At 42.2% G+C, this 15,920-nt stretch overlaps 1 protein-coding gene across 1 annotated transcript in view; it reads right to left on the bottom strand.

Moving 5' to 3' along the window:
• The window catches only part of PIAS4 (protein inhibitor of activated STAT 4), a 30,299-nt gene extending 14,614 nt beyond the window's left edge, over positions 1-15,685 (bottom strand). Inside the window, exons 1-4 of the mRNA XM_053461737.1 lie at positions 15,527-15,685; positions 5,177-5,627; positions 3,586-3,670; positions 1,886-1,927 (exon numbers count right to left, since the gene is read on the bottom strand). Of these exons, the coding sequence (XP_053317712.1) occupies positions 1,886-1,927; positions 3,586-3,670; positions 5,177-5,627; positions 15,527-15,679 (731 nt within the window). The 5' untranslated portion in view covers positions 15,680-15,685. The remainder of the gene's footprint in view (positions 1-1,885; positions 1,928-3,585; positions 3,671-5,176; positions 5,628-15,526) is intronic.
• Positions 15,686-15,920: the final 235 nt, after the last annotated feature.

Below are 15,920 nucleotides of genomic sequence, written 5' to 3'. Positions count from 1 at the left end.
CCACTGAGAAAAATTTTCAGTCAAACTGTGAGTGGATGGCCCAGGACAAGGTGCTGCAGCAACTAAAGAAAATTAATATTAACAAGGCTCCGGGGCCTGACGGTATTCACCCACAAGTACTTAAGGAGCTGTGTCAGGAAATAAGTGAACCTCTGTTTCTAATCTTTCGGGATTCTTTTCTTTCAGGAATTGTACCAGAGGATTGGAGGCAGATGTGGTTCCTATTTTCAAAAAGGGTTCCAACTCTGTGCCCGAAATTATAGACCTGTGAGCCTAACTTCCGTTGCTGGGAAAGTATTTGAAGGGCTGTTTAGGGATAATATTCAAGAATTCCTTGGGAAGAGTAGTATTATTAGCATAAATCAGCATGGTTTTATGAAACATAGGTCCTGTCAAACTAATTTAATTGCATTCTACGAAGAAGTAAGTAGAAGTGTCGATCAGGGTGTTGCAGTGGATGTAATCTACTTGGATTTTGCCAAGGCGTTTGACACGGTTCCACACAATAGGTTAGTATTCAAACTGAAAGAAATTGGCCTAGATGCAAATTCTTGTTCTTGGGTAGAACATTGGCTTAGAGGTAGAGAACAGAGAGTTGTTATAAATGGTAAATTTTCAAGCTGGTCAAAAGTGGTAAGTGGTGTCCCTCAGGGTTCTGTTCTGGGACCAATTTTATTCAACATTTTTATAAATGACCTGGCAGTAGGCATTGAAAGTCATGTTTCTGTGTTTGCAGATGACACAAAACTAGGTAAAGTTATACAGGGCGAGCAGGATATTACAGTGCTGCAGAGGGATCTAGATAGACTGGGGGACTGGGCGCTCAAATGGCAGATGAAATTCAATGTAGATAAATGTAAAGTTATGCACTTCAGGGTAGCGAATGCACAAGCAACCTACACCCTAAACGGTAGTGAATTAGGGGTAATGACAAATGAGAAGGATTTGGGAATTGTTATAGACAACAAACTAGGCAACAATGTGCAGTGTCAGTCTGCGGTTGCTAAGGCCAGTAAGGTATTGTCGTGTATAAAAAGGGGCATCAAGTCGCGGAATAAAGATATAATTTTGCCTCTGTATAAATCAATGGTAAGGCCGCACCTTGAGTATGCTGTGCAATTTTGGGCACCTTTTCTAAAGAAGGATATCATAGCACTAGAAAGGGTGCAGAGACGGGCTACAAAATTAATAAAAGGAATGGAGCAATATAGTTATGAAGAAAGGTTAACTAATTTAAATCTGTTTAGTTTAGAAAAACGTCGCCTCAGAGGGGATATGATAACGTTATATAAATATATTCGGGGCCAATACAAACCATTGTGTGGAAATCTGTTCATAAACAGGACTATGCATAGGACACGTGGTCATGCATTTAGACTGGAAGAAAGGAGATTTAGACTAAAGCAGAGGAAAGGGTTTTTTACAGTAAGGACAATAAGGATGTGGAATTCTCTGCCTGCAGAGGAAGTTTTATCAGAGTCTGTACAGACGTTTAAACTGCAACTGGATGGATACCTGGAAAAACAATGTTCGGGGATATAATCTTTAATTATGGGGAAACAGCTTATTGATCCAAGGAGAAATCTGACTGCCATTTTGGGGTCAAGAAGGAATTTTTTTCCCTGGTTAGTGCAAAATTGGAAAGAGCTAAGCCGGGGTTTTTTGCCTTCTTTTGGATCAACAGCAACAAGTTAACAGATATAGGAAAGGCTAAACTTGCTGGACGCATGTCTTTTTTCAGCCTATGTAACTATGTAAGAGGCTGACAAAACCTAGGCGCCAGGACAAAATTCTCTGTCGCCATGGCGACCTGGGATTTGTCGAGCACTGGTGTAATGGAAAAACATTTTTGTGCTTTGAATCAATCTGATTGTTGGGAACTTACCTTAGGACAACTTGAACAGATTTGGTGCCAGGCTGCAAATCTCTACAACACAAAAAGTAATACTGTGAGGTATTGGACTTGTATAGATACACACAAATAGTTATGATAAGGTCCAAAAGTCCACCATCAACAACCAGTTTTCTTTGATCATTAAATATGAAATTGACAAATCAGTTAAATTCTGTATGTGAGATTGCCATTTCAAAAACTGTTGTGACACACAAGTTATTTGTCTTTTAAGGATTAACACCCAACATTAAATCAGTATGGCCCTGCTAGTGCTTATCAGTCTCCCTGCAAGTGCTGGTGTTAGGCAAGTCCTCAATCGAAATACCTTTGGCACTCATGTCAAAGGAGCCTAGAGATTAAATTCGTGGACAAGTTCTCAGGAGGGCTGAAAAACTTCTTTAGCACCAAATTGCAGGTAGTGTTATTTACCAGGAGAGGCAGTTTACAGCATAATCAGCTAGCAGACATCCAGGCTATCAGACAATTTAGCTGCTGATGCAAAACCCTGGGAGGCCTCAGCTTTAAGCGGGGATGCAATAATAAATCCTTCATCCCTAAACTTAACATTTGTACAATTAGGCAGCTGTGCTTTAAAACATAGAAGCCTTTGTAGTAAAATTAGATGTGGTAGAACCTTGTGTTGTGAGGTTTGTAGAATAAGGAGGCCCAAGTTAAAACTAGTAAATGGTTATAGTTTTGCTACTTTAGTTTTACATTTCATGAGTAGCCTTTCTTGAAGCTCTTCAGCATCCCTTAAACTCATGACTTTTTGATGCAATGGTCTGTCACTCTGTTGATTTATATATCTAGAGTATTCCTTTCCTCTAGAGTTTACTTATTTTGATTTTTAATCCCTTGAAAATCTTACTGAGTGAGCAGGGACATATCAAATCAACTAAGCCTAGCCTTGAGACATTTTTAAAAAAGCATCATTTACAGGAAAGCTTTGATGGCACCACATTCCACTTATACATAATTTTATATTTCCCAGCGGCATGTGTACAGCTGACATTGTTTGCAATGGCGTGTACCACTGCTCTACCTGATCATATAAGCAGGATCTTCGGTGGGGTATTTTGGGTCTAGAGGGTAATGACATTGTGGCATTACTTGGGTTAATGGGTTTTTGTTTTGGAAGAGGGGAGAAAGCATACCCTTACCAATCTGCTCTCCACTGTAGCTAATCACACTTTAAGGCACGTGATAGTTGAGTGTTACTTTATAGATTTACTTCACAAGGAAGTGTATAAATTGATTAAACAGGATCTTCTCTATGAATTTGTTCTCTTGACCGGCACAAAGCTATTTACCCCTAAGAAGGTACACTTACTGCAACCCCAAACATGGATACCACAATGGAGCGTTTTAGCAAGGTAAGTGTCTTGTCTAAGGCAAAAGACCACATATTAAGTAGTTACAAGGCATTATAATATACATTGCTGGTAGGGCACTAATTTGTCTAATATTTACATAAGATTTTTTTGATCAAAGAGAAACTGGTAAATGGCACAGGAATTACATGAAAGAGTAAGGCAGGCAGACAAATGAAAATCACACAAGTCAGTAAAATGTTATGGTAATCTCACAACGGAATAAATAAAACAGTAAGTGAGCTAAAGGTAACATGATCCAGGAAGCAATAAATGTATCTCAAATTTCCTAAGACTGTCAAAGCTGAAAGACATTTGTACCTCGAGTTCTTGATCAGGTCCACCTGCCTTGGAGACAGTACAAACACGCAGGGACTGTCTTGAAGTTTCTCACTGTTCTGGGCAACTGCAATGAAAAACACTATTTAGCTGGCTACCAGGGATCTGTACGTCTCACACTTACCATTGAAGGCATTTTTACATTTATTTTCGCACCATAAGTGCCCTAAATCTTTACTAAATAAAAGCTTTAAAAAAGTTTTCCCGGCATAAACCAGCTATGTTATTGTCTGTGCGCTTTGTACAGTGGCAGGATTTTGGTTTTAGTTTCACAATAAACTTAGCTTAGGTTTTACTCAATGCCATGGATATAAAGTCGAAAAGCTTAAGGACAGTTTTACAAGACGGAAGCGTTTGTCATTTTTTCCATAATCAATTTTTAACCATAATCAGTTAAACCACACTTTTTTCCCCAGGACATGCACGCCCCGTAAATATCTTTAAAAGATTCTATAAACTACACACAAAATACTAATGGCATTTGACCTGATTTTGTATCTACTGGCATTTTCACATAGCTTGTGAATTTTGGTGCCAAATCTCAAGCCTCAGAGCACATATTGGTGAGACCTCAGTGTGCCCTTGCATTTAGTAGAATAGCCAACCAATATAATTTTTCAAGGGTTTAAAGTGCTGCATCTTCAAGGTTTAGCATAGTTTACCCACAGTTCCCACATCAGATAATCAAACTTTATAAGCTTCATAAATCAATTCAATTAACCTAACCTCCATGCGCAGCAAGAAACTTCCAAAGACTTGGGACCTAGAAGTAGAGTCCTACAATAAGCGTTAGAAACTTCATGGTAAGGGCCCTAGAAGGACCAGTAAAATGGGAAGGGTGTAAGACTGAGGCTACAAGGAATTAGCATATGGCAACTGTTTGTAATACAAGCTAACCATGGCTGCAAGTGGTTCAGAAAATAGGTTTAGTGGTAGTAGCCATGCTTAATGCCCTCCCAACAGACTCCCTTTCAACTGAGTTTACCAAAACCCTGTCTACATTGCACCATAAGCGGCTCTCAGTGAACTACAACTGGTCACAGGACAAAGCCTTGCTTCAATAGTAATGATCTTTCACTGCAAGTTGATCGAGGGTATGTCTTTGTTTAGTAAAATGTAATCTTTCTTATGGCACAATGTCCGCAGCATAGGTATTAGACACTCCATGCCAAACAGATTTTAGAATAGAATACCTGACAACATACATGAATGCTTATTTTCAACAATGGCATGGTAGCAAGCAGCTATTACAAGTCATATTCTTTAAGCAGAGTTGATTATTTTAACCACTAGTTTACGAGTGGTCAGCGACCAACCTATCAGTATTTTAAGTTCCAAAATCTTCTCTAGACACTAGGCTTCCAAATTTACAGGAAATCACATCACAAGATATTTCAGTGCAATTTTTTGTTTTTGTTTTATTCATGACAGCATAGTTACATCATGAAGGGCAGAATAGGTTGATCTCACATTCTCTTCATCCTTCCAAAGACAAAGGAGTTTCAATGCCCGCTAATAAGAAAATATCTTTACTCTACTACAAGCAAGTACTGGTAAATCTAAAATTACTTACCAAGTTCTGTTGGCTTTAAAAGCTCATCCACCACATCGTAAAAAGGGAGCTTAACTAGTCGCACCTCAGGTTTTGTCATTACTTTGGGTGGTAGCCTAGACAGGCCATTGACATGTTTTCCATACAGAGAAGGGTAGTCTATGTTAGTGGGAGAGAGGGAAGTTCTTGGACTTGAAACTCCGTGTTCATAGGATGAGTGGATTGACAAGGATTCAGGGGATCGACTTGGTGCAAGTGAATGTGCAGAAGCTGAAGAACCAGTCTCCGGACCCTTCTTTGCATATCGTGTCTCGTATAATTCTTTTATCTTCTTGAAAACCTCAGGGCTACAGTCAAATTGTACAAGCTGCAGGGCACGTGTCACAAGCTCATGCTTTAAACCACTTTTACTTCGCCCAACATATCCCAAGAGCATCTGAAGGTCTGACACCCGGAAACTCATCACCATGTTCTGAAAGAAATGTACAATTCTGTATCAACAATTCCAATACGCTAAATCCATAACGTAACACATGTTAATCAGCCCCGAAGCAAGAAAGTGGCTACAAATAAATTTTACACAAAGATTTAAATAAAGACTGGCACTAGGGCTGAAACAACGAATCGATAAAATCGATAATAATCGATAATGGAAATCGTTGTCGACGATTTCCGTTATCGATTAATCGAGTGATCGATTCGTTGTTGGAGCACTCGGCTCCTTTTACTTACCTCCGCGAGCGTTCCCCGCTTCTGCTACACGCTCTGCAGTCTCCGCCTTCTAGCTACGTGACGGATGTGACGCGTTCCGGAGGTAAGTATTCTTCATGTCTATGTGCACAGATCGCACAGAGCCACTCGCACAGAGCGAATCGCTCTGTGCGAATGGAGCCACTCGCACAGAGCGAACCGCTCTGTGCGAATGGAGCCACTCGCACAGAGCGAACCGCTCTGTGCGAATGGAGCCACTCGCACAGAGCGAACCGCTCTGTGCGAATGGAGCCACTCGCACAGAGCGAATCGCTCTGTGCGAGTGGCTCCATTCGCACAGAGCGATTCGCTCTGTGCGAGTGGCTCTGTGCGATCTGTGCACATAGACATGAAGAATACTTACCTCCGGAACGCGTCACATCCGTCACGTAGCTAGAAGGCGGAGACTGCAGAGCGTGTAGCACAAGCGGTTCGCTCTGTGCGAGTGGCTCCATTCGCACAGAGCGGTTCGCTCTGTGCGAGTGGCTCCATTCGCACAGAGCGGTTCGCTCTGTGCGAGTGGCTCCATTCGCACAGAGCGGTTCGCTCTGTGCGAGTGGCTCCATTCGCACAAGGCGGTTCGCTCTGTGCGAGTGGCTCCATTCGCACAGAGCGGTTCGCTCTGTGCGAGTGGCTCCATTCGCACAGAGCGGTTCGCTCTGTGCGAGTGGCTCCATTCGCACAGAGCGGTTCGCGGGGGTGGGGGTCCACGGTGGGGTGGGGGTGGGGTTTCAGGGGATGCAGGGTGTGAGTGTGGGTGCAGGGCAGAGTGGGGGTGGGGGTGCAGGGCAGAGTGGGGGTGGGGGTGCAGGGCAGGAGACTGGGTGCAGGGCAGAGTGGGGGTGGGGATGCAGGGTGTGAGTGTGGGTGCAGGGCAGAGTGGGAGACTGGGTGCAGGGCAGAGTGGGGGTGGGGATGCAGGGCAGGGTGTGAGTGTGGGTGCAGGGCAGAGTGGGTGCAGGGCAGAGTGTGAGTGTGGGGGCAGGGCTGGGTGCAGGGCAGAGTTGGAGACTGGGTGCAGGGGCACAGTGCAAAGTGCTGGGTGCAAAGTGCCAGTGCTGGGTACAAAGTGCCAGGGCTGGGTGCAAAGTGCTGGTGCAAAGTGCTGGGTGCAAAGTGCCAGGGCTGGGGCAAAGTGCTGGGTGCAAAGTGCCAGGGCTGGGGCAAAGTGCTGGGTGCAAAGTGCTGAGTGCTGGGTACAAAGTGCTGGGTGCAAAGTGCCAGGGCTGGGTGCAAAGTGCTGAGTGCTGGGTGCAAAGTGCTTGCTGGGTGCAAAGTGCCAGGGCTGGGGCAAAGTGCTGGGTGCAAAGTTCTGGGGCAAAGTGCTGGGTGCAAAGTGCCAGGGCTGGGGCAAAGTTTCTTGAACAGTAATAGTCCACCTCTTTTCAGAATGTTTGGGGTTATTTTGTTTCATAAATATTGTGTTTGGGTTCTTGTACTTTGAAAATATTGTTTTTTATTACATCATAACAAAATAAGAATGTTAATGTAAATTTTAAGTTGTTTTTTAACATCCAGTTCATTAAATAATTTTAAATAAACGAAAAATTTGCATATTGTTTTTTTTTATCCGATTAATCGAAAAAATAATCGGCCAACTAATCGATTATTAAAATAATCGTTAGTTGCAGCCCTAACTGGCACACTAGTCTCCTACCGAGAAAACATTTACTTTCAGCATTGTAATGTGCACTTTTATTTGTGACGAGACAAAACAAAAAAACAGACACTTCCTTGATGAAGATGCTAAAACAGAGCAGTTCTCAGAACTTACACTGGAAATCTTGTGGATATTAGAGCTGAAACAACGAATCGATAAAATCGATAACGGAAATCATCGACAACGATTTCCGTTATCGATTCGTCGTTGGAGCACTAGGCTCCTTTTACCTACCTCCGCTTCGGGAGGGAGAGGGAGAGGGAGAGGGAGAGGGAGAGGGAGAGGGAGAGGGAGAGGGAGAGGGAGAGGGAGAGGGAGAGGGAGAGGGAGAGGGAGAGGGAGAGGGAGAGGGAGAGGGAGAGGGAGAGGGAGAGGGAGAGGGAGAGGGAGAGGGAGAGGGAGAGGGAGAGGGAGAGGGAGAGGGAGAATTGTTTTTTTATCCGATTAATCGAACAAATAATCGGCCAACTAATCGATTATTAAAATAATCGTTAGTTGCAGCCCTAGTGGATATGTAACAAAATTGCATGTACCCATTTGAATTATAGTTTTCACACGCATTATATCTCTAGCTAAATGGTCACTATACTTCTAGAACCTCCTGAAAATCTTGTTCACAAATGAGGAATCTTGCCCTGAATGATACCCTGGGATTACTTATTCCACAAACTAGAATACACAGTAAGTGAACAAGCAGTATTGTTAAACTATAGAAGGCAATGAAGTAAGCACAAAAAAAGGTGGCCGAAAATAACATTGGCAAAATGTCAAATTAAATAAAAAAAAAAACCCGCAGGGCAAAAGTCTGCAGCAACCGTGTCCGCAGAGGCCTTGCTGCTTACCTGTGCGTTGCTCGCACACCCTGTGCGAGCAACGTCTCTTGTTCCGCCCAGGTGAAGCAGGACCCCAGCGGAGTAACGTTGACCCGGCACTGTTCCTGCTTCCCCCGGCCAGGCATCTATGGGTGGAGTACACCTCTTCCCTTGGAAAAGAGGCAAATAAGTTAGCATAAGGGAGAAGTTCTGATATTTTCCCTCAACATAAATTGACTGTTTTAATCACCATCGTAATGTCTTCTGCTATGGGGCACATGAGCAGACAAATGAAAGCAGTAAAGGGTAATCTAAAATCTGCGAAGAGATCCCTTAACCTGGTTGAGAATTAAGGTCCAAGCTTGATTTTGCAATAGAACAGCAATGCGCAAGAAGAGAAATGCACCTCCATGGTTCTTTATTTTAGGCATAAGAGATGTAGGCTTTAGAACTGAAGGACACTGTGTTGGGTTTATTGCACTTTCAAAAAAAAAAATAAAAAAAATCTGGCTACACCACTGCAGGGAGTCAAGGGCCTGCTCAGAGAACAACATCAAGCTAAACTCTCATATGAATGATTTGTTTGAGCAATTAATTTGATAGAAAGCTGACAAGCGAGCGCCAAGCCCTTACATTGCTTAGTGGGGGAGGATTTCAACCTCCTTTTCCCCGATAAGCTATGGTTATGAAGGTTCCCTGCAAAGGATTCTTTGGGGGGGGTCACAATATAGCCTCAGATGCGAGGAAGTTATTCACAACTTAAATTAAGATTCATGAAGCCGCTACTAAGAAAGCAGTAAAAGAGTGAAATCTGACAATGTTGGCCTTATTATAGCACGGCCTGAACAGCTGATCATATATTTTAGAAGTTAGCAAGGATGGAGACTGCAGTTGTCAGACTTCAATCTAATCACATATAGAAACTATAGTATGACTTAAGTGCCAGGGCCGAGTAGTTACATATTCAAGTGCAGCTTTCAGGCTGTCGCATAGACAGGTAAACATTTAGTATAGTTTCTGGTTGGGCAGAGAATGTTTTTAATCATGATTATCTCCATTCTCTATTAAAGACAATTGAAAATAAAGGGAACAGGGTTATCAAAATAGTAACATCTGCTCACCAAGTAGTATGATGGTACAGAAACCTGCAGTTCTAAAAGCCTGGAACTAAACTAAACGCTAACATTGAGTGTCAGGAGCAAGACGTCTACCCTGGCTGTCCGGTAGTAATTGACTGCCTTCCTCAGTTTCATTTGACTTTTAAGGTCCTTACTAACTAAAAATGAAGCAGTATCCCATGGTTATAACAGAAACATATCCAGAATGCAGTATAAAGCAACCCTAATTTACTGAAAGGGCAAGCAGCCGCAATGTGTCAGGTAAAAACAAACACCAAGCAGCTGTTAATCCTATGTACGTAGGTAGGTATCCAATGAAATACGGTGCCACTTTAGCATGCGCTCTACCTGCTCATCCATGAAACTATACACAATAAGACGCATGTGTCATTGGAACAATCTATTTTGAAACATTGAAACATTTGCAACAGAGACTATAGCCATACAAACGTCCCTGCACATTTTGGCAGGGACGTTTGGCTGAAAAAATAAACAACTTCTAAAATATCACATAAACCCAAGGTTGCAATTAACTTTTCCCATTTATATCTGTGTAATGGAAAAATGCATTAGCACTTGTCACTGAGCATATAGTTTTGGCATTCTTTTAGTAGACAGCGTAACATTTTTTCCTGGATGGTGGATCCGCAAAGACGGCACAGCTCCATATCCATAGGCTCTTCTTAAAGATTATGGTGTTGGAGAAATATAACTGGTTTATTTTGTGATGGAACCCTTTGGTCAACAGTATTTGTGGCCACTCATCACACCAATGACTACTTCCGACTGTAACATTTGAAAAGAGCAATTATCACTGCCAATATCAAAGGGGCACCAAAGCGGTTTAATGTGGTAGAGCGCAGAAGCCAGTAGAGCACCTAAAATAAAGTTACTTCCAATATATATGGAAGCCATGTTTCAGTGTTTACAGATGACACTAAATTCTGTAAAGTAATACAACGTGAGCAGGATATTACTTTGCTGCAAAGGGATTTAGATAGACTGAGCACACAGACGGCAGATGAAATTTAATGTAGATAAATGCAAAGTTATGCACTTCGGGGTAAGGAATGAGCAAGCAACTTACACCCTAAATGGTAGTGAATTAGGGATAACAAGAAATGGGAAGGATTTGGGAATTGTTATAGACAACAAACTAGGAAACAATGTGCAATGTCAGGCAGCAGTTGCTAAGGCCAGTAAGGTATTTTCATGTATAAAAAGGGGCATCAATTCGCAGGATAAAAATATAATTTTGTCTCTGTATAAATCAATGGTAAGACCACACCTTGAATATGCTGTGCAATTTAAATCTGTTTCGTTTAGAAAAACAGCGGCTCTGAGGGGATATGATAGCATTGTATAAATATATTCGGGGCCAATACAAACCATTGTGTGGAAATCTATTCATAAACAGGACTATGCATAGGACATGTGGTCACGCGTTTAGACTGGAAGAAAGGAGATTTAGTCTAAGGCAGAGGAAAGGGTTTTTCTTACAGTAAGGACAATAAGGATGTGGAATTATCTGTACAGAGGTTTAAACAGCAACTGAATGAATACTTGTCTTCTTTTGGATCAACAGCAGTTAACAGATATGGGAAAGGCTGAACTTGATGGACGCATATCAAAAAAAGATTTAGGCAAGCAGAGACACATGGCCCAGACACACGTCAGGTCCTAAAACAAAGTACGTATTTGCTCGATTATACAAAGACCCCCCCCAATTTGAGTATCAATTCAGAAAAAAAAGAAAAAGCCGTAATATAATAGTACCCAAAAAAAAAAAGTTATTAGCAAACACCACCTCATATGTAAACTATTTTTTCTCACATTTAACAACTAATGCATTTTTTGATTTTAGTTCCTTTTATTTGCCAACCAGCAGTGATGCACATCTCCCCCATGGCTTGCTACCCTGCCTCCTAATATGTCACTCTACCCCCCCGCCCCGATATGCACCCCCAACTTACCGATGCATCCCTAGATTTGTTCCCCGTGCTCCAGACTTCCGGGTGTCAAGTGGGGGCAGCTGGTCAACGTCTGCGAGACGCGCGCAGACAACCTCCGCTGCTACCTGGGACTTCCACGTCTCCAGTAGGCTGCACCACGCCGGTAATCAGTCATAGAAGCCCTAGTGGAAGTGCCGGCAGCAGTGGAGGTTGTCTGCGCACATCATGCAGACGTCTACCGGCTGCCAGGGAGGAGGATCCAGGTCTCCTGCAGTGCTGATGGGGATCCTCCGCTAGCAGCCGGCAGACGTCTGCGTGATGCGCGTAAATAGCCTCCGCTGCTGCTGGCCAGTACTGCCGCCAGGGCTTCTATGACTGAACACTGGCGTGAAGTGGATCTTGATCCTAGTCTTGTACTCAGACCTCTATTTGAGGTCTGATTATCAGATGACCTCAAATATAAGGAGCATTTGCTCTGAAAAAACCTCATCTTATAATCGAGCCAATACGGTAAATACAAAAAATAACCTTAAAATGTGATGACATCTCACCTCAGACAATAGAGTTGACATGTTAATTTTACCATATACTTTATCGTATATTACATTTAGCAATATTAAAATAGAAAGCCATGATCCTTAGCATTGCTTCTACATCACTTTGTAAAACCATAACACTTAAGCTAGTTCCACCACCTCTTGCTTTGCTTGTGGTTTCCCCTCAGCATCTTCATTTAAGACTTCCCTTCCAAGTAAGTATGCCTACAAGTGAGAATCCTCTATAAATTAGGATCCAGGGGCTATCAGTATCTCTCCAGGAGACAGCTAGCATAATGGTAAGCAACTGGTCAGCAGGATTACAAACAAGTGGGAAAAAGTAGATAAATGTAGGGGCTAAATGCCAAAGTCAAGATACCTACATGTGGGCCACTAGACCCTCAGGCACAGCAAATCATAAGCTGGGGTTTTGCAGCAGTTCAGGTTGAGGGATTTTGTGTGTGGGGGGGGGGAGTGGATCCTCGAGAGCCCTGTATTACTTTCTCCTTTGTATGGACTTTATTAGGCCATGCCTCAGTTATGATGGGTTCACTGCATACAACATGTGGTATTGGTGGTTGAAAAGAGCAAGAAAAGTTCTTGCATTTATGGATTAGAGGTAAACACAAAACTAAAACCCCTGCCACAGGAGTTTCTAAACATTACTCCTAGATAATCTACCCAAGACCGTTTTCTATCAAATTACTGCAAACATTAAGTTCCTGCATTTCCACCTCCATATAATAGGCTTCAGCTTCTCGGGAAGCACGCCAGCCTTACTAGTCTGTTCAATTGGTGGGTATACCTTATGTGGACACAACAATTAGAAAGTTAGGAAAGTATCTTTAGGTACGTCACAACCAAGGTGGCTAACCTCCTGACAATGGGAATAGGGATAGTCTCCAAACTTCCTGTTACTGCCCAGGTCTAAATGTTTCCCTTAACACCTAAATATTATAGGAGGGAATATGGTACCCCACCGCCATGTAAGAGAACTTCAAATGTTTTAATCCCTGGTCAATGAAGATATATACAGGTGCTTATACAAAAATTCACCATCTATGATTTAATCAAGGATATGGTGTATAAGATACAAAGCCATTGGTATCCTTCAACAGGTCACAATTATGCATGTTCAAAATGCTGCCACTGTCAGACTGAGGAAGCCCATGTGTTAATCATGTCTCCTTACATACTTCTACCGGTACAGATCTGCCCTACCAAACGCCTCAGACCAAGAAATGTTGATTTCCTCCCCCTTTTATATTCCTACTCATTGTTTTTTCATTCTGTTCTCTCACCTTTAAATAATATTTGGGAATTTTCTTTTCCCTGTTTGCACATATTTGAGGTTGTTGGAGCCTCATCAGTCTGGTTGCAGCTTGCTGTCCAGGGGTTAATAGGGAGGAGGTTTAATTGCACCTCCCCCAACACATTAATAAGGTTTTGGTAGCAGTATAAACTGCTTTGTGTGCCCACTATGTAGGAGGTGAGAGTAGGTTCTCACCCTATTGAGAGTGTGCCTTGACGTGGCGGTGAGCTTAATTATACTTTGGCCAATTCATATAACCAAAACCTCTCATTTATATTATGTTTATATATTTGTTGCCAACTTTATTAGGGTAAGAAGCGCAGACAGTTTTTGTTTTTTTTTTCTTTAAATAATAATTGACTTGCTTACATGCAGTTAATTTCCTAAAACATTACAGTGCTTCTGCCTGCTTGTCTTCTTCCCATGTAACCATTGCTCTGTGGTCCAGTTCTCATGCTCACATGCCCACTGTAGGAGCTTTCAGCAGTGGAAAGTGGTCAGTACGGGCACTCTGACTGGTCTGCAGCCCCATACGCAATTTGGCCCTTATCCTTACGCTTGCCCACTTTCCCCCCTCACTTTAAAATCAAATTTAAGGACAAAATCTTCACTTGCTGCCTAATATATCCCACCCACTGACAGGTGCCATGATAACAAGATTATCAGTGTTATTCATTTCATCTGTCAGAGGTCACATTATGGCTTTTTGGTGTGTCGCCTATCTCCACATCACATTACTTTGGGAATGTCCAGTACTCCAGCAGACTACAACTCATGAAGCCATTTGGAAACATGCTGTATGACAGCTATAGTTATCAGATGAAGTAGCAGAAGGTGGGGGGGGGGAGTTATTTTATGCACCTGTCACTTTTACCCTGAAAGGAGGAACATTTTCCATAAGCAATCACAATAATCCCTTGATCATGAATTTACAAATTACTCACATGTTCAAAAAGTGCCTACCCCAAAATGGCCAATAGTTATTTATATGCAAAAATCCCTGAAAAGAATTATAATGAATTTTCAACAAATGCTTCCAATATTTTAACAATACACTGATTTGACAGCAAATGGGTAGTGGTCCTCTAATGCTGTGTCTTGAAGTAGACATGGAGGTTTAAGTATTAGGAATATATAATGAAAAAAAAAAACAGCACTTCTAACTGTCCGTCAGGAAAGCCAGATGTCGGTTAATGGGTATTATGTGACATCATGGCATTCTTAATGTAACATTTCCATAGTATTTATTGTTTTATATAGCACCATCTATACAATTTATACATCCAACAATTCTTGCCACTGGTTCGCTGCCTAAAGCAGCCAATCAGAAGCAGCAAAGCGTCCCCACTGAAGTCAATGGTTGACAAGCCAATGCCGGAGCAGAAAGTATTTCATGTGCATGGGAAGCGGGAGAGGCAAAAGCATGTGAGGGACTACATTTGAGGGGGTTACGTGATAATGTATCATACATTTAATAAGCCATTCAGAATGTGGGTTCTACTCATGTACGCGTGGTTGCGGAGATTCAGAACACATTTGAGAGCCGCCATTAGGTCTTATATTTTCTAGATTTTAATTTAATGACAAAAGTAAAATGGTTACATGCGCAGATTGAGGAGAAAAAAACATTAGACATGTCACACGTGTGGTATTTACTTGCTATTTGAGGTTAATTGTTTCTGAGCTGCCAGAAAGTAACAAACCAAGTACAGCATGGGCTTCATTGACAAGGCAAAACTTTTAACGTTAACTAAACAATTTTCAACCACCATTTCAAAATATTCTGAGAAATTACTCTAGCAGCTGGGCAAAGGGACATTACCAAACTATTAGCCTAGGAGAGTTAAAAAAAAAAAAAAAAAAAAAAGCAGATTAATCTCTTGGCACCTCCATTGCCCTGGTGAACAATGACTACAATATAATCCTTCTGCTAAAGGGATTGGCTGATTATTACATTTCCACGAAGAGCGGTAAACAGCATGGCCTGCATGTTAGGCTATAATACATAAGCATTCGCTTTTACGTTGGGCAGATAATACACAGCAGAGTTAACCGCCTTTGCGTGCAGCTCGCAGACACGGGTGGTACTGTCGTGAAGATGACCATAAACATTTCCTAAGACTTCCGACGAACATTAAATAAAACAACTTTGCCGTTAAATGACTATTCTTCACGCAATGACATAAATTACTCCCAATCCGACCGATTATATTTCCTTGTAGCATTCTCACCTTCGCTTCTACTAGCTCTGCCGCCATCTTGGCATCCAGCGTCCCCCGCGCCGGCCGACGCCGGCTTACGTAATCAAATTGCTCATTCTGTGACCTATCTGTAGAAGCTCCTCCCTGAGCCCGGGTCCGACCTCGTTTCCCTCGCGTATGCATTTCCAGTAGGCGCATTTCCGCCCAAAGGCATGTATTTATTTCCTCTAGTTTGGAAATGCGACCAATAAAATGAGTATATTGAGAACGTTTAAACAGTTAAGGATCTTCTTCTGATGCGTGATATGCCGCAGGTGGCAAGAAGCCTGGGCATTGAAAAAAGTTCGTTGGTTAGGTTGCACGCAGGATGTGATTTTGTGAAAAAAGACGCTTCCGTTGCAATGCTTATTTGCGTAAACGTTGC

This window comes from Spea bombifrons, chromosome 1 (assembly GCF_027358695.1).
Source record: "Spea bombifrons isolate aSpeBom1 chromosome 1, aSpeBom1.2.pri, whole genome shotgun sequence".
NCBI lineage: Eukaryota > Metazoa > Chordata > Amphibia > Anura > Pelobatidae > Spea > Spea bombifrons.
The sequence above is the reverse complement of the archived record's forward strand: the minus strand, read 5'-3'. Positions and strand labels throughout refer to the sequence as shown.